At 41.2% G+C, this 19,355-nt stretch overlaps 1 protein-coding gene across 3 annotated transcripts in view; it reads right to left on the reverse strand.

Annotated features, from left to right (window-relative positions):
• RASAL2 (RAS protein activator like 2) overlaps positions 1 to 10,115 on the reverse strand; it is a 403,677-nt gene extending 393,562 nt beyond the window's left edge. Inside the window, exon 1 of one of the 3 annotated variants that reach the window (XM_082465087.1) lies at positions 8,263 to 10,109. In XM_082465087.1, the coding sequence (XP_082321213.1) occupies positions 8,263 to 8,464 (202 nt within the window). In that variant the 5' untranslated portion in view covers positions 8,465 to 10,109. Of the gene's footprint in view, positions 1 to 8,262 lie in introns of all 3 variants that reach the window. The other 2 variants (XM_082465088.1, XM_082465089.1) reach the window with 2 other exon arrangements.
• Positions 10,116 to 19,355: the final 9,240 nt, after the last annotated feature.

Genomic DNA, 19,355 nt, shown 5'->3' on the forward strand with positions numbered 1-19,355 from the left:
TTGTTCCAGTCATTTCATTAATCTCACCAAAAAATGACCCAGCCTTTTTTTTTTTTTTTTTGGCCATGCGGGATCTTAGTTCCCTGACCAGGGATTGAACCTGTGACCTCGGCAATGAAAGTGCGGAGTCCTAACCACTGGACCACCAGGGAATTCCCAAACCCTGAATTTTTTTAAACTAAATTTCTTGGATCCCACTCTTGGCAGTTTTTACCTATCTATCTATCTATCTATTTCTATATGCCTGGAATAGGTATGGAAGGATACACAAAAATTTCCAACATTTATTCATTGTGTGTGAGGGAAATGATTGCCTGTCAGATGGCAAGTGAGGGGTGGGGAGGAGGGGTGAGAGAGACCTCATGGCATATCCTTTTATACCTTTTGAATTCTGAAAGAAGGAAATGTATTTCCTATTTTTAAAATTACATTTAAAAATAAAAATATATTTGAAAAAATTTTAAACATTTTCAAAGCCATAAGAAAATATGCTATTAGAAAAAGGCAGGATATAAAATAGATGCAGTATGATACAAAATATGTACAAAGAAGTATATCTGTACACAGAAAAAACTGGTAAAATATAATCAAATATTAAAGGAAGAATTATCTCTAAGAGGTGGAATTATAGCTGATTTTAATTTTCTTTGGCTTTTCCTATAATTCAAATTCTTTACATTAAGCATGGATTACCTTCATAATTAGGAAAATAGTATTAAATTTTTAATAATATGAATCAGAGAGGTTAGAAATTAAAAGGGAGGTATAAAGTTACTAAGGATTATCCAGGATTCTAAGGATCATAAATGAAACATTCAAATTTCCTCAAAACATAACTCCAATGGCAGAATAAAGAATTTAGGAAAAGATCTAATCTGTCCTCTAATCTGCCTCTTAAGGATCACTATGAGATTATTCTCATCCTCCTACTTTCTGGATGTTTTGACCATTTTTGTTTTCTGTTACCTAGGTAATGGTACTTCCAGCATTTCCCTTAAAGACTGTGAAACTAACAATCTGGTATTTCTCACTGACCTTCAGCTTTGAAAGGCCATCTCCCTAAGGGAAAGCAGTAAGATCTAGAAGCTATAACAGGAGGCTGAGGAATCTGAGGTTAAGAGTTCTAATCCTGACAAACTGTGGAATTTGTCTCCTATTTTGGGAATAAGCTAAATTTCCTGAGTCAGTTAATGAGGAAACTTAAAGGATTATTTTGAAAAATATTTAGGACTATCAACTTTTTACACTTTTTAACTCTTCACACTATTCTTCTGAACTTTGTTTTCTTGCCTTACATTAAATTTTTCCTCTCTAAATTTTCACTCTCCCAAACAGTATCTGCAAGTATTACCAATGTCTTAGACTTAGGAGAGGGGAGGGGATACTTTTAGAAAGCCTACTGTAAATGACACAACATGAACAGAACTTGAGCCAAGTTGAAGACAATTTATGGGGGAATAAGAATGTAATCAGGATCTAAACTGGACCCTTATGAGCAAAGTGGCCACAGACAACTAATTAATGTAACTACACTGAGTAAGGGAGGGTAAAACTCAAGACTCCTAACACCTGAACCCTGCTGATAGAGATAGGAAGATGATAACGTCTATGTCACAGGGCAGAAATGAAGTTTTGTCATGCTTTCAAGGGCTCAATTTTTATTTCTTTTGTTTACCGTGTTCCCTCTAACCCCATTGAGCTGGGCCTCAGGACATCTTTTTTCCCCTACTATTTACATATCATGTACTTCTTGATGGCTGCCTTCCACAAGAAAACCAGCTACATTAAACTTGTAAAAGGTTCTCTACCAACAGGTCTTGAGAAGCACTTGATAGCCTTTGGGAAGAAACAAACATCAGAGAGCAATTATCCCTCTGCCAAGGGCGGAGTGCCCTCAGCACACTTCAAACTCCTCCTCCTGGTTAACAAGACCGAACACCTCTCTAGTTACTTAAAAATTATTCCAATAGGGTGGGACAAGGGAGCAGACAGATGAATTTTTTCTGGATTAACTCAGTCATTAGTTCAATGCTTTTTTGTGGTTCACCTACTTACTTAAAAGGTGATCAAATCACTTTGTGCTACTCAAGAGAGCAACTGCTAAAAACAATTACATAAACCCTCCACTTCAATTTACTTTATCCTTCTTTCTAATAAAACAAGGTGTAAGAAACCACTGCCTTGCTACCATTTCCTCAGTAATCTCAGTAAAGCCTACTTTGTCATATGAATCCCTTTTCTTTTCCTTAGCAAATCAGAAAAATTTATCTCATTCATCATAATAGGACACAACTGTACATCATTTTTTAAAGTGCATACACTGAATCTTATTATCTGAAGAAGATAAAGGCAATCCTTATAAACAAACTATTCTCAGATAAACAGGGGCATTCTAGAACTTCATATTATTTACATCAGAGAATTTGTACAGATCCTCAATTCCATATCGGCAATTCCCAAACCCAAAAAGCTCTGAACACTCTTTTTCCATAACTTCTCTAGCAGTAAAATCTGACCTGCACTGACATCATACTATGTATAGTGTTATACCGTACTTAGCATGAATGTCCATTTGTTTAATTGCAGAAATATTAACATGACTGATGTTGCTCCACACACCACTAGGGGGTTTATATCACTATATATACCATATTTTCTAAAATCAAAAGTTTTGAATTTTGAAACACTCCAGTCCAAACGGTTTTGGACAAGGGATTGTGGATGTATAGTTTCTATTCTGCAAAAATATTTTCGTTCTTTGAAAATGAAATAGCAATAAACCAACATGATAGAGGGTAGAAAAATACTAAGATGTTGTAAAGGAAATTGTCCACCATCTGTGACATTAGTAGAATACACAATTTAAATGAGATACATAAATTTTCTCCTGAAGGAAAAAAAGGAGGGCTACTTGAAATCAATATAATTTAAAATAAACAGTATATACCTAGGCCTTCTTGGAAGTTCTCTTTAATTTCAGTGGAGAACTGTCTACTCCTACTGTGTATAAAATGTATTGGAGATTATGGGAAAATGATGTGTCAACACTCAAAGTCAATGCCCCATCCTTGAATATTTTTTTTTAAACGAATGGCCTTAAATATTTTTTTATATATTTTTTTTAATATTTATTTATTTATCTGGCTGTGCTGGGTCTTGGTTGCTGCATGCGGGATCTTTAGCTGCGGAGTGCAGGGTCTAGTTCCCTGACCAGGGATTGAACCTGGGCCGCCTGCATTGAGAGCCTGAAGCCTTAGCCACTGGACCACCAGGGAAGTCCCCACCCTTGAGTACTGAACTCAAGCTTAAGATCCCAAGGTTTCCTAAAACATTAATACTCATTTGTAAAAGTTCAATTAATAGTATTTGAGGAAATTAAAACACTTAAGTAACATGAACATGTTTTGGGATATAATCAATACATAGTCACTGATTTTCTTCTGGCAATCAATTAGCTAGAGCACATAAAACTTTTAGTCTTGGTTGAGCAATTTCATTTATCTACATGTTACCACAAAACAGGAGTCATGGGGTGCATATGTAAGACGTGTAAGAATGAGTGATCTGCGGGACTTCCCTGGTGACACAGTGGTTAAGAATCTGCCCGCCAATGCAGGGGACATGGGTTCAAGCCCTGGTCTGGGAAGATCCCACATGCCGCGGAGCAACTAAGCCCGTGTGCCACAACTACTGAGCCTGCACTCTAGAGCCTCCGAGCCACAACTACTGAAGACCGCGTGCTACAACTACTGAAGCCCGCACGCCTAGAGCCCGTGCTCCGCAACAGGAAAAGCTACCGCAGTGAGAAGCCCGCACACCACAACGAAGAGTAGCCCCCATTCGCCGCAACTAGAGAAAGCCCGTGTGCAGTAATGAAGACCCAATGCAGCCAAAAATAAAATTAATTAATTTAAAAAATAATAATAAGTATTTAAAAAAAAAAAGAATGAGTGAGCTGCTGAGAATATTCAAGATGAATTATGCTAAGAACATTCTGTATAAGGCCAGCGAGTTAGTCATAACTAATTCATACTGGACCAAAATAAAATAACTTCCTGGACTTGTTACTGGTTGCAACATTTTAAGTAAACATAGAAACATGTTCTCTAAAAATGCAATAAAATATACTTTTTTAATTAAATCATCCTTTGTTTTAATTTATGAAGTATAAGCAATATTACTTACTACAAGCAGGTAAGACTTCTGCCCCCATGAACTCATATCCAGTTCATGAGAAATTCTTACCAAATTCCCATTGCCATATTTCTAGAATTATATTATATTTGATGCAGAATGATTAATTCCCTTTTTCTTCTGCTTGCTGAAATAGTACCAGCCTTTAGAAATTTTCCAGGAGATCCCTATCAATCATTAATAAACAATTAGCTATATATTAGCTTAATGGTAGGCAATAATGTTGATGTTATTTTATTAACTGAATATTTTAGATAAGTCCTGCCCATACTATTAAAATTAAAAACAATATGGTTTCTTGGTGATCACTTCATCATGAGAACTATATTTCCCCTCTAGCTATTTAAACGCACATCTGTGCATACACTTGCAGATCTGTTGTACTGATGGGTGCAGAGCTCCAATGCGGGCACTGCTGGAGATTGGTATCTTTAATTTCCCCCAAATAGTGCCCTTCACTCACCATCCATTCATGGTAAAGTAGTTAATTTTAACGTCCTCATTGTTTACCAGAAAGCAGAGACAGTGAGGCTGGCTTTGCCGCTCCCGTTTCCTTTTGCTGGGCTGCTGAGCTTTTTCAGCCAATTGACTTCACTTTGAGGCTATAAATATCTGAAAAATGTTCTGCATTTGATGCTCTTGGATTCTGCATCCATATTTAGCTGTTTGTGGCATGCCTTTGTTTAAGCTACTCTACCAACCATACAGTCAGTCAGGTTGAGATCTAGATGGTCAAAGGACAGATGGATCAACATTCAGCACACACTGACTTACCATGGGGGAGGTATCAATCTGCTAGACACTGTGACAATGAAGGGAGTGGCAAGATAGGAATACAGAGATAAACAAGACAGACAGATTCCCTGGTGTCAAAAATATTATAGTCTTGACGGGCATGGGCACAACTTATAATAATATTGGAATAAAACAAATGAAACATTTTACAACTAAAAGAAAATGAAGAATAGCACAGCATAACTATTTTCTCTTGGCTGTGTCTCAAAAATGTGCATTTGTTTGTGTTCTAAATATAGGTCTACATATTATAAAGCTCTGGACATATTCCAAAAAGTTTGCAATCATGACGATACAAAAAACTCTGAATATAGGTATAATCCACCAAAGAGCCAGACCTATCAGTAGCAAACTCAAAACAGTGCCCAGTCTTCAAATTTTGTGAGGCAAACTAATAAAATATTGTTTCCAAAAGTTTCTGTAAGTAAATAAATAAAATAAAAGTTTCTGTTAAGATATTTGGGGAGAGGGGTTACTTCTGTTCTTGTTGTTGTTTGTATGCATACTGATTTCAAACGTTAAGTATATTGAAGAGGATAGAAACCATAGCCAGAAGCACTTAATACAGCTCCTTACTTTGCATCCTATCTTTAAAACCCACAGGTCTATTCTAGGTTAGGTCTCAAAACTGAATGAGCTAGATCTGAGATCCCCATCCCCACCTTCCTATCTTGTGAAAACATTCCAAACAAATATACATCTGCCCTCAACATTCCTTCTTTCAAAACTCAGTTCATTGACCTTTTGATAAAAGTGCTCCCCAGAATCCTGATAGTCATGATTTAAATGTATTAAAGGCTTGCTTGATGCCTGGCCCCAAGAGTCAGGGTGGAATTGGGAGGCAAAGTTGTAGGTTAAATAATAGGGTAGGCCATAGAATCAGAAAACTCTAAAACTAAAATGTACCATAGATCCAATTACTCCAGATTCCACATTTTATGTAGAAACCTAGACCCACGGACTTAATATTACTTGCCCAAAGTTAAACAACAATTTGTGGCAAGGCCAGAATGAAAACCCAGGTTCTCAACCCCCAGTTGCATGCTCTAGACTAGTTTCTGGATTTCTTTAAAAAACATTGGAGTACACTCATCAAAGTCTCTTTCAATTGTGTAAAAGAACCTTGATGTTCCAAAACAATCAGGATTTTGAACACACAAAACAAATAAACAAGAAAACCAAAACGAACTCTCTTCCAAATTGATTTTCTACATTCTATTTTTTTTACTTCAAAGCTTTTCAAAGAGCTATACAACAGGCAACTTAAAAACTAGCTAAAGACATAGAAAAGCCAAGTCATTCAGATAGTTTTGGAATATTTACATCAAACTAAAGACAATAAAGTAGTACCCAAGATGAGCTGCCTTAGAGGAAGGAAAGTAGCAGTACTGAACAGTAAATAAAAACTTCTGGTTAATTGATAGGGAAGACAAAAAAGTTACAATGCAGTAGAAAGTCTTCAAATTGGCTTTGAAATGCACACAATATATGTGTGTGTGAGAGAGAATATACATATATATTTAAGAATATACACATAAACCTAGCCCTAGGAATGGACTACAAAAACAAGCACATAGTTTTATGGGTTATATGCAAAGAAGGTAGTTAACACTAGGTCTAGAAAATCCAGACAGAATAGTTTGACACTGAAATACTGAATTGTCATATATACATATTCTTGCAGTAACAAGGCCCTATCTCTAACTTCATATAATAAACAATATGCAAAAGAAATGTATAAGGACAGGAAGGATAGAATAGGAAAAAGTTGTGACCACAATATACTCTAATTCAAGCTCAATTTCAGATTCTCACCAACCTTTGTTATAAACCATCGGCTAAGTAGGAACAGCAGGTGGGTGGAAAAATCAGGGACTAAAGTTTTTAATCTGCTGAGAATGAACAGGGTGACCTTGCATCATCTCCCACTTCTTTGCTTTAATTCTTTCAGTTAATTAAAACATCAAGAAACATTTATAAACATCCAGCAAAATACAAAGTGCTACATACATAAATTCTTAAGAACTGGTTATAAAAATTGATGGATTTTTAGAACTAGAAGGACCATTAAGAGATTATTTAATCCAATTCACTCATTTTACAGAAGAGGAATGAGATGTCAAAAAAGTGACCTGCTCTGCTCCAAATCACATAGCCATTTAGTGGCAGAACTGAGACAAAAATTCAGATCTCTGGACTCCCAGCTCTATGATCTTTCTGATGGTGATAAGACTTAAAGTCTTGAAATCAACTGAACTATCCAGGAAGACAACTTCAAAGTCACAGTCACTCTTGAAAACTAAACACATACCCTGTTCAGGATGAAAAAACAAAAAACATAACGTACTTGATCACTAACAGGCTTAGATGCACATGACTGCAGGATAACATCTTAACATTGTGTTGATCTCAGGTGCTTCAAATTTGCCATCTTATACTCAGCCACATTACTAATGTCTTTTATAGTCCTGTGAGATAAGTGATAAACACCTTGACGTTTCAATATTTTGGAAAGCCACAGCTCAGTCCTGAATGCCAGGCTATAAATCCTTGGGCTATGGGTTTTCAAAACCAGCATGGTTTTAATGCTGCCACAAGGCTCGCCCTAATAGAATCTCATCATTCAGTTTTAATTAAAGAGGTGGTTACTAGGAATGCAGAAAGGGAAAGTTTTAGTGTGTTCATCACTTTTTAACTTGCTGAGTAGCAACCCAGTCACTTTACAAAAAGCACCAGAAACAATGGTGCAATCTGAAACAATCCACACCCCTTGGACTAAGTGCTTGCCTTTGGAGAGTGAGGTTCAGAAAGAGGTTATAGAATTAGACTGTTCCCACCAAATAAATGCTTCTGATTTTTACTTTATTATCTTAACCTCTGCTAAGCTTTTTCATAATATCTTAGTTTGCAGCCTTGCCTCACTCCAGAGAAAGCAATGAAACGCCATTCATTTGATTTCACGGTGTGTTCTTCTTGAAGATCAGCTGACACTTCTCTTGAAGTCACCACCTGAGAATTAAGTCTGCATATCCCAACTCCACCTTAAATCTACTGCAGGTACCTGAAAAGGTCCAAAGACCATACTGAGTCACATCTCTCTCCTCAAGTACTAGTCTGGAGAAACTTGTCAGAAATGCACCCCAGAACCAAAAGGGATGTGGGAAACGGACCCAGGATGGATGGGGACTGAGAACAGGACTGAGACCAGGGAATGAATTTCAGCCTGAGCAAAGATACGAAATATCAGCCTCTAAGACGGCCTTTGGTCCTTACCGTACACCCGGACCCAGCTCTGTTGCTGGCACACGGACTCCAGAAGGATCCGATCCAACATGCCACCGGCCACGGCCCCACTGACCGGGACAACAGCGTCCAGCTCCTCCGGGGGGAGCGGCGAGTCGGACTCCAGTCCCGGGAACATCTCCGGCCAGGAGAGCGCCTCCGCGGCTCCTCCGCACGATAGGGAGAGCTCCATGGTGCCCCTGAGGGACAAGGCGGCGGCGGCGGCGGCGGCGGGGCGGGCGCGCGGCTCCGCGCCCTGCCTGCGGGAAGGGGAGGAGGAGAGCGCAGCAGCGGGGGCAAGGACTCGAGCGGCAGCCGGCGCGGACGCGGCTCACCTCCTTCCCCGCCGCCCACTGCCCGCGGCTCGGGCGCTGCTGCCCACCTGCAGCCGGCGGGCGGGACCCAGCCCGGGAGGCGGATCCAGCGTGGCCCCGGGTGGGGGTGGGTCCGGGCTCAGGTATGGGTCCCTCCCGGGAGGGGACGTGGAAGGACCCGGGAGGGGCGGATTGCCCGCCCGCCCCCTCGGAGCCGCCTTTCTGTGCCCCAGCCGGCGTCACCCGCGGGCCGATAGGGCCGGGGTTGGGGATGGAGTGGGGCCAGGCAGGGCTGGGCTGGGGGCGTCGCCGCCAGGGGCCGCCCCTTTTGACCGGCTCCCGCCGCCGCCGCAGCCGCCGCCGCCTCAGGGGCTCCGAGTGTCCACTCCCTCACCCCTGGGTGGGCGGGGGAGGGGGGGCGGTGGCCCCGGGTTCTCGCCCGCCAGTCCTCAGCACCCACCCCAGGAATGAGCCGGCCCGCCCCTGTAACTCTCAGGCCACGGCTCTCGCCGCTGCTCGGGGTCCGGCTCCGACTCCGCCGCGGATCCCACAAGCCCGGCAGCCGCGGCTGTGGCGGCGGCAGGCGGCATCCCAGGGTGATAGGCTGGAGTAATCGAGGGCCGAGAGCAAAGCCGCGTGTGCAGTAGAGTAACGAAGCGGAGGAGGAACTGCCGCCGAAGGCAGGAAAAATCGGACCCCGAGTTATTCATCCAGCCAGTCCCGCCTACTTTCCAAATACCCTCTCCCCCACCTCCCTGCAGTGCGTTTCCCGGTCTACCAGTCTCCCCAACTGCTTCTTGAAGTGGAGCCGGCGTGGAGAGGCGGGGTGGAAAAGGGGTGCGGGAAATTTAAAAAGAAAGGAAAAGAGCTTCCCTTTCCCCTCTTTCCACCCTTTTCCTTGTACGTATGCATTTATGTCTTTATTTGTTTGGACCAACATTTCTTTCTCATTGGACGGAGAGATTGGAGATGCTGCTTTATTTTACAGTCACCCTAGGGGAAAAGCTTCGTTCCTTCCCAGAGAGGAGAGTTGGCAGCGGGGTCTGGGATTGTGGGATTGTGTGGGGACCGCGCTCTGCGACCTGTCCGCGCTAAAGCTGGATTTGTCATCGGTTTAGAATAGCATGGTTAAGAAGTGTGGTGTGGATGGATGGACGGGCCTCGCAAGCACACGAAATGCTCAAAAGCCCAGTATTAACTAAACATGTTTCTCTTTTTTTGCCTTTGATCTTTGTGCAATATGTTGGCTTTTTTGCCGAAGTCTCTAATGTCACTTGCGTTTTATTTTTGGTTTATCTGTAGACTGTCTCCCTTGACCTTGGGTTTAATTTTATGCCCACCCAAAGCGATATTCACCAGTTCAGATTTGAGTTGCTGGAAAAGTAATAATTATGATTTTAAAATTGAAAAGTAACAACTTAAACAGTGTTTTGCACATAGTGGGTCTCCAACAATGTTTCTTGAACATGGCTGCATAAAACCTAGCAAGGGTTCCATAAGTATACGTTGCGGTTTTTCTTTTTAACTCCTTTGCGGGGGGGGGGGTTGTTTAGTGTTTGTCCCCCGTTTCTCCCTACTTGGCACAAAGAGACGGGTCTACAAGGGGACATTCTTGTTTTCTGTATTGTTCAGTCTTATCAAGAGGTATGAGGACGCGTTTTGTAATTTTCTCTAAACTGTTATTTAGAGTAATAGTATTTCACAACAGGAAGTAACCTTAGAGAGAATATCATCCTGCCTCCTGTTTAACAGGTGAGAAAACTGAGGAACAGCCATGTTACCTGGCAAATCAACCACCGGTACAGATAGGTCTGCAATGCCTCAGTGATATTGGTTACTTCAACTTCTTTCCCTCAAAAACCTTTTGTGATTAAGCTTGTTGATATGTGGCTTGGTGATGTATTGAAGTGATCATTTCCAGTATCTAGAACCCTGACTTCTTACTATCTGACTCCATAGTCAGACTTCCAAGTCTAACCATCGTATCCCTCAGTGTGTGGACAAAAGAAAGTGTTGAAGCTAGAGATTTAGAGCCCTGCCCTGAATAGAGCTAGAGCATTTTTATTTACACTAAATTACCGGTGAAGTTATGGTAACAGAAATCAGGGACTTCCCTGGTGGTCCCGTGGTTAAGAATCCACCTTCCAAGACTTCCCTGGTGGTGCAGTGGTTAAGAATCTGCCTGCCAGTGGTGCTGGGAAAATTGGACAGGTAGATGTAAAAGTATGAAATTAGAACACTCCCTAACACCATACACAAAAATAAACTCTAAATGGATTAAAGACCTAAATGTAAGGCCAGACAGTATCAAACTCTTAGAGGAAAACATAGGCAGAACACTCTATGACATAAATCACAGCAAGATCCTTTTTGACCCACCTCCTAGAGAAATGGAAATAAAAACAAAAATAAACAAATGGGACCTAATGAAACTTAAAAGCTTTTGCACAGCAAAGGAAACCATAAACAAGACCAAAAGACAACCCTCAGAATGGGAGAAAATATTTGCAAATGAAGCAACTGACAAAGAATTAATCTCCAAAATTTACAAGCAGCTCATGCAGCTCAATATCAAAAAAACAAACAACCCAATCCAAAAAATGGGCAGAAAACCTAAATAGACATTTCTCCAAAGAAGATATACAGATTGCCAACAAACACATGAAAGAATGCTCAACATCATTAATCATTAGAGAAATGCAAATCAAAACTACAATGAGATATCATCTCACACCGGTCAGAATGGCCATCATCAAAAAATCTAGAAACAATAAATGCTGGAGAGGGTGTGGAGAAAAGGAAACACTCTTGCACTGTTGGCGGGAATGTAAATTGATACAGCCACTATGGAGAACAGTATGGAGGTTCCTTAAAAAACTAAAAATAGAACTACCATACGACCCAGCAATCCCACTACTGGGCATATACCCTGAGAAAACCATCATTCAAAAAGAGTCATGTACCAAAATGTTCATTGCAGCTCTATTTACAACAGCCAGGACATGGAAGCAACCTAAGTGTCCATCATCGGATGAATGGATAAAGAAGATGTGGCACATATATACAATGGAATATTACTCAGCCATAAAAAGAAACAAAATTGAGTTATTTGTAGTGAGGTGGATGGAGTTAGAGTCTGTCATACAGAGTGAAGTAAGTCAGAAAAACAAATACCATATGCTAACACATATATATGGAAGCTAAGAAAAAAAAAAAAAAGTTCATGAAGAACCTAGGGACAAGACAGGAATAAAGACACAGACCTACTAGAGAATGGACTTGAGGATATGGGGAGGGGGAAGGGTAAGCTGTGACAAAGTGAGAGAGTGGCATGGACATATATACACTACCAAACGTAAAATAGATAGCTAGTGGGAAGCAGCTGCATAGCACAGGGAGATCAGCTCCATGCTTTGTGACCACCTAGAGGGGTGGGAGGGAGGGAGACACAAGAGGGAAGAGATATGGGAACATATGTATATGTATAACTGATTCACTTTGTTATAAAGCAGAAACTAACACACCATTGTAAAACAATTATACTCCAATAAAGATGTTTAAAAATATATAAAAAATAAATAATAATAATAAACGCATGTATGGGCACTGAAAAAAAAAAAAGAATCTGCCTGCCAATGCAGGGGACACAGGTTCGAGCCCTGGTCCGGGAAGATCCCACATGCTGCGGAGCAACTAAGCCCGTGCACCACAACTACTGAGCCCGTGTTTCACAACTACTGAAGCCCACGTGCCTAGAGCCCGTGCTCTGCAACGAGAGGCCACCTCAATGAGAAGCCCGCGCACCGCAACTAGAGAAAGCCTGCGCGCAGCAACGAAGACACAATGCAGCCAAAAATTTTAAAAAATTGAAGAATCCATCTTCCAATGCAGGGGACGCTGATTCGATCCCTGGTTGGGGAACTAAGATTCCACATGCCGTGGGCAACTAAGCCCGCACACCAAAACTGGAGGGAAGCCCACGCGCCACAACTAAAGATCCAGCAAGCGGCTGCAAAGACCCAACACGGCCGAAAATAAATAAATAAATATTTTTTTTAAAAAGAAGAAGAAAGAAAGAAGTCAGAGAGCAAGGGAATAATGGGCATCAGATGTACAAATTTGGGCATCTCTTTATTAGTCACTGTATATGGAATTTATTTACCCAAGCAGTTATTTCAAAGCAGCATTAGGAGTGGTGTATGAAACATTCACAGTGTTTTTTTTTCTTTTTCCTAGCTTGCTCTCTCATTAGCGTCATTCATTGTTGAGCTGAAGAAAAAAACTTCTGCCAATCCCCAGTAATCCTACTTTCTGCATCCAGTTTCCCCAAATCCCAGTTTTTCCTTCACCTCCGCATTCTGACCCCAGACTGGCTTCAGTGGTTATCTAGTTGCTTAAGTAACAGTATGTCTGGAATGTATCTACTGTTTATAATTTAAAGAGAAAATACTTTCACAACCTGAACAATAATTCTGTGAGATAAGCCGAACCAGTGTTTTTTAAAATCACCATTTAGCCAATGAAAAAAATTGGAGCATAGAATTCTATTAAGCAACCTACATAAAGTAACATAACTAGTTCATAGATTAAAGCCCCAGTTTCCTAATTTTTTAATTCATTGATGGATCTGGATTCCTTAAGGGGTTCCCCCACTTTGTCAGGTAGAATTGTTCTAACGGTTGTGGAGCCAAAAGTAAACATTTCGTGGTTTTTGTAAATTATTATCACTTAAAAAAAATATTGAAGAAAAATAAAATGAACAAAAGTGTTAAACCAATTTGCATTGCTGGGAAGCAGTTAATCCTACTTGGATTTATACCAGTGTTATCTGCCTGGTGAAATCCCAGATTTTAAAGTGAAGATAAATCCTTTGCTGTTAAAGTCTTAGTTTACATTGTAGTTTGCAAACAGGCCTTTGTGTGTGAAATACAATAAAGTCTCATTTCCCTGCCTGCCCTACTCTCTCCTCCTTTTTCCTCCCTCTAGAGCTTCTGACACCAAGCTCCCAGAGGTGATCTACATATTTATTGTCAATGGAATTCAACTCTAAGAATCTGACCCAAAACCCAGGACCAGAGGGAACTAAAAGTTGGGGAACTCTGGAGGAGAAAAGATAATAAATTTCCCGGTCATAGTCTGAAAAACAAAGGCTGATAATAATCTGAGATTTCCAAAAGAAAGAAAGAAGCTTTGGGTTCTAAGTACACATTTTCAATATAAAGGAGAGATGAGGATTTGCAATCTTGGCTGTCAGTCTGAGGACCAGGTACATGTCCAATTTTCTCATCTGTTCATCTGTCAGAAAACACTTACATAAGAGGCTCCATCATCACAAATGCTCTTAACTATTTTCTTAATAGCCAGTTCCTTCTAGGCAATCTAGACACTAGCTCTAAACCCCTAATCCCCCAAGCAGTAATGCAGCTGTGGTTCACCAGCCAATCCCTTTCAATATTCCCTTTCCCCTTGGACACAATGATGTGGCACTCTCTTTTTTTTTTTTTTTTAATTTTTATTTATTTATTTATTTATTTTTGGCTGTGTTGGGTCCTCGTTTCTGTGCGAGGGCTTTCTCTAGTTGCGGCAAGTGGGGGCCACTCTTCATCGCGGTGCGCAGGCCTCTCACTGTCGCGGCCTCTCTTGTTGCAGAGCACAGGCTCCAGACGCGCAGGCTCAGTAGTTGTGACTCACGGGCCCAGTTGCTCCGCGGCATGTGGGATCTTCCCAGACCAGGACTCGAACCCGTGTCCCCTGCATCGGCAGGCAGATTCTCAACCACTGCGCCACCAAGGAAGCCCGTGGCACTCTCTTGATTATATTCTGTAACATTGGCCATGCCTAGTTCATCATAATGGAAGAATTTAGACATTTCTCAAGACTCTGTTGTCCGTCTTCTTCCTGCCTCACTCTCCAATTCCTTGGTGCTCTTTTCACTTTGAGGATTTCAGCTCCTTCACTTAGATAATGTTGACTCCAAGATACCCATTTCCAGCCCCATCCACAGTACTGAGGTCCAGTCAGGAGGAGTTTGTGAATGTTGAACACCTCCGCTAAGCTATGCATGCTTCCTGTGCTTCAAATTCAGTGCATGGAAAGTGAATTCTTTCCCCCTTTCCCCCGCCCAAACACCCTTCTCTTCTTGAATTTCCTTTTTATGTTAGTAGAACTAGTAGGTTCTACCACTGACTTGCTTAAACACGGAGTTACCTTTGAGTCCCCTCCTCCCTCCCTAGCTTGCATAAATCTAACCCATTTGGAATGCTTTCCATTCCCACTGACACCGTCCTAGCTCAGGCTTGTAGCTTTCACCAAGATTATGCATTGGTTTTTTTAGCTGTCCTCCTTCCCCTGAGACCTTTCCACTTCCAGTTCATCCTACACTTTGCTGTAGGTGAATTATTCTAAAGCATAGTTCAGGCCAGGTCACATCCAAGTTCAGAAAGACAGCTCCCTGCTGCCTACTAAGTAAAATGCATGCTCTACTAAGATCAAAAGGGCCTCCCCAGTGTGGTCCCAAACCATCATTGCTACCTGACTCATAGCCTATGCTCAGCCACCCCAAATGGCTGATGTTCCCCAAATACATCCAGCACTTTTCTTGCTCCTTGCCTCCTCTTGTTTCTTATATCGGGAATGTCCTTTTCTCTACCTCTGACTGCTAAAAACTCACCAACTTTCAAGCCTCCCCCATCAAATGCGGATGTCCTCCTCCAGCAAGTTATTTCTTATCGTCCAAGCTGGCAATGATCTCTTCTTCCTCTGAGTTCCCATGGCATTTGTTCATGTCTGCCTCTGGAATCAATCACAGTTTATAGTATTTTGTGTAACTCTAATATCTGCTAGTATGTTATAAGCATCTTGAGGACAGAGGCCTTGTGTTAATTCATGTTTACGCCCTACCTTGTCTTTCACATACCAACCCCTCAATGAAACTAGAAGCCAGGAAACAAGAAACTAAACTGAAAAGGAAAACATGGTTGGGTTCATAGATGTTTGGGGCTGCAAAAACACCTAAAAAAGTCAATTTAATGAACCCAGACATGAAACCCCATTCTCACCCTGCCCGTCCCCCATTTAAAAAAAAATAAATATACCAACAGAAATAGAGTCACAGATATAGAGAGCAGTCTTGTGGTTGCCAGGAGGGGAAAGGAGGGGGAGGGATGAATTAGGAGGTTGGGATTGACATCTACGCACAACTATATATAAAATGGATGACTAATAAGGACCTGATGTGTAGCACAGGGAACTCTACTTCGTAATGACTTATATGGGAAAAGAATCTGAAAGGGAGTGGATATATGTATATGTATAGCTGGTTCACTTTGCTGTACAGCAGAAACTGACACAACATTGTAAATCAACTATACTCCAATGAATATTTTTAAAAAATAAATATAAATATAGCTAGACCCAAGAAAATGACCTGGCTTGCCCAAGGTCACACACCTAGTGACAGAGGAAGGATTAGAGTTCAGATCTCCTGAATCTTAATCATCAATTCCATTAACAGATTGTTTCCTTCCTGCTCTTTTCTGTCCTTCTCTAAATGGAGGTTTTTCTTGTTGATACAGTTTTCTTCAGTAACGTAATTTTGTTCTTTTACATATTATTTAAGCTTAAAGCATTTGTGCCACATTCCTGGCCTCACATATAATTTTAGCAAAATTATACTTTTTTTTATAAACCAAAGGACCAAACAGAGACATCAGAGAAACATCTGGTCTGATTCATCAGGGTAGCAGCAACATTTCTATTTATACATGAGCACAGCCCTATCTTTGTAGCTCTCAGCTGTTCCTCATTGCTCAGTATGTCCCTCTTTTCAGCCTTGTCTGTCCCCCATCAAGAGAGCATCCTGCATCCTGAGTCTTAAGCAGAATCCAATGCAAAGGAAGAAAATAGATTCCCTCCTCCCTAGAAGGGGTCTGTATTTCAAAGGAACTATTTCTCTACTTTCTGTCTTTTTATTCAAGAGCCGAGGACAGCAAGCCTCAAGTGGTTGGGTGACTGCCATTCATTCTGCTGCATTCTGGGTAGAAAGAGTTGGATGAAAACCAAAGCTGTGGCATGAGTCAAGTTTGGAAGCAGGTCAGGTGGAAAGGAAGTGAGTATTCTAAACGGGAAACTGAGGTTGAGGTAGAGGACTTAAGGAACACTGATTCTCCTCACAGCAACAGTGATTATAAATTAGAAACTGCTGGATCTTAGACATTCATCCGTACCAAGGAAAACTTAGGGATCTTCTGGGGTTTTGTGAGCACTCTTTTATACCTGGCCCGTGTTGCCTAAGAGAAAGTCACTGTTTGTACCAACCGATGACCGTATTGTTTGGGAAAGCAGCAGAACAGGCCAAACAGAGCTCCGCCAGTCATTTCTTCTTGGTACAACCTCCTCCGGAATAATAACCTTGCCTCAGCATTCAGCTGCAGGAACGCAGAAAGAATAAAAACACTCAGATGGAGCCACAAGGGCCACCGACATCAGGGCCTCATTGAAACCTTTCAAGGTCCTAAGCACTGAAAATAATAAAGGGCCCTACCGCATACCATGTAATTAAAATGAAAACATTGCAAAGTGTCAAAGAGGGCAACAAAGTGCTGATTTTTTTTCAGTGATGACCACTACAGAGCCTGTTTTAGAAATGGCAAGTATCGAACTCTTAAAATTTTTGTGTGTGTTTTTGTGTACTCCTGCTTTTGCCAGCGCTCTGAACACCGTATCTTTTCCAGCTCTGCCTGGAACATACAGTACCAACCATCTATTAACTAACACAATCTATGAAGGGGGTAATCTTTAGCAAATTAATTTCTGTGTTTTTCTGGTAGCTATAGAAACACTAAATTACTTCAGTCTAGCTAAAGAAAATGACCCCTTCCTTAGCATTTTGGTTCTAATGAGTCCCCAAAAATGCAATTAAAAAAATCAAAGCCAAATGATTCTAGAGTGGTGATTTTTTAAATGATTTCACTGTCCTTATGTGACCCTGAGAGCAATACTATCACCATTTGTCAACATGTGGAGGCTACACTGGCCCATTTTCATTTTGCCTCTAGTTTAATAAAGGTGTTAAGACATCAGTTATAATAGTTGGAGCCTATTTAAAATGACTCTCGTGAGTAAAGACCAAAAAAGACCTAAAATATATCCCTAGAAGGCTGTCATCTAAATGTGGATTAACATGGTCATACCTCCTGAAATGTCTCACCATTATTGATCAGGGTGGATTGCTTTTGAGAATAAGAACTCTGGAAAGTTTTTTTGGATCATTTTCCGCTTGGTCTGTAACAGGACATCCTTACAAGACAACTAGGGAGGAGCTAGAAGTTAGAAGCTAGTAGTCAGAAAGTGGGGTACTGCCGTTTAACATTGCTGAGGTGTAATGTCTGAGTGATGACAAGAAATAGAATGTGGTCCTGGGAAGTAGATAACTGAAGTAGAGTGGAAAAGAAGGTTGCAAGTGTTAAGGAGGTACAAAAATAAGGAAGCTAAGTTATTGAACTTTTAGGATGGGGGTAGGAGGTGGGATAAAGAGGACGACTGTGAGTTAAGTCTCAAAGTCTTTGCGGAATGAAAGGAAGCAACCTGAAGGGTGGTTAGTGGCAGGGAGGAGGAGAGGGTAGTGATCATCCTTAAGAGAAGGGTGAACAAATTTTACATGAGAGTTGAAGAGTGATGGTCTGGAAGTAGCAATGGGATTGCGAGTAGCCAAATACCAACCCCTGCACCTCAACTCCCTCTATAGCACAACATAACCAAGTGTATGAGAAAATGAACAACCCCAACTCGAGGAATTTGCAGGGCAATTTCTAGCCTTGAAGGAAACTCCCTTAATTACCTTGGAGGCACATACCTCCAAGAAGAAATATTAAGAATGTATTTTATTACAATGGAATAATGATCCATATGACTCAGTGGAAAGGATGATTAAGGGGCTTGTAGTGATAGGTACAAGAAATAAGAAACAAGGGGTTTATAGTGATAAGCTGAAAAAGTGAGAAAGTACTAAACCATTAAAAGGACAAGGCTAAAAGAGAATAGGTGACTAGAAGTATTTCTCTTTTAATCAGTGACTGAGGATTATAGGGAAGAGAAAGAGACGGGCTTCAAATATTACACTTTGATGCACAGTTTTTGGTGTCCCAATAGGATAAAGCCTCTGTCAAAAGGCAGAGATGTGGTGAGGGCTGCCACAGAGTTTCTAAAGAGGCCATGAAGACTTTGTTCTTGAACAAACTGTGTCTCTGTGTTTGGAGTTGTAGCAGTGAGCCTAGTTAGAACAAAGCTTCTCTCTAAATTTGTGGCTCAGCAAAGGGGCCATTTCTCCATTTCATGAGAACTCAAATCTGTTGATCTCTTTATTTGATTCCTAGACTCTCTTAGTCTCATGCCCTGCTTGGGATTAAGAATTGCTCATCTGAAATACTCTCACACGAGTCTTTTCCATTCCCTTGCACCCTGTCCTGCAGCATCAACTCTAGATCTTTCCTTCAGTCTGCTTCTTTCTGCTCCTCCTTCTCAAACAGCTGAGAGCTGGAGAAAATCACATAATCTAGAGTCTTGCTTTGCTACAGATTCAAGCTCATCCGGGCACTCAGAGACTCCATCAATCCCTTAACTTATTTTTGATCAATTCCCTCTCCCATTCTCTCCGGTAAATATACCTAATCTTAAGAGTTCCCTGGTGGTCTAGTGGTTAGGATTCGACGCTTTCACTGCCATGGCCCAGGTTCAATCCCTGGTCGGGGGAACGGAGATCCTGCAAGATGC

The sequence above is a fragment of the Balaenoptera physalus genome, assembly GCF_965194825.1.
Source record: "Balaenoptera physalus genome assembly, chromosome: 1".
Classification (NCBI taxonomy): Eukaryota; Metazoa; Chordata; class Mammalia; order Artiodactyla; family Balaenopteridae; genus Balaenoptera; species Balaenoptera physalus.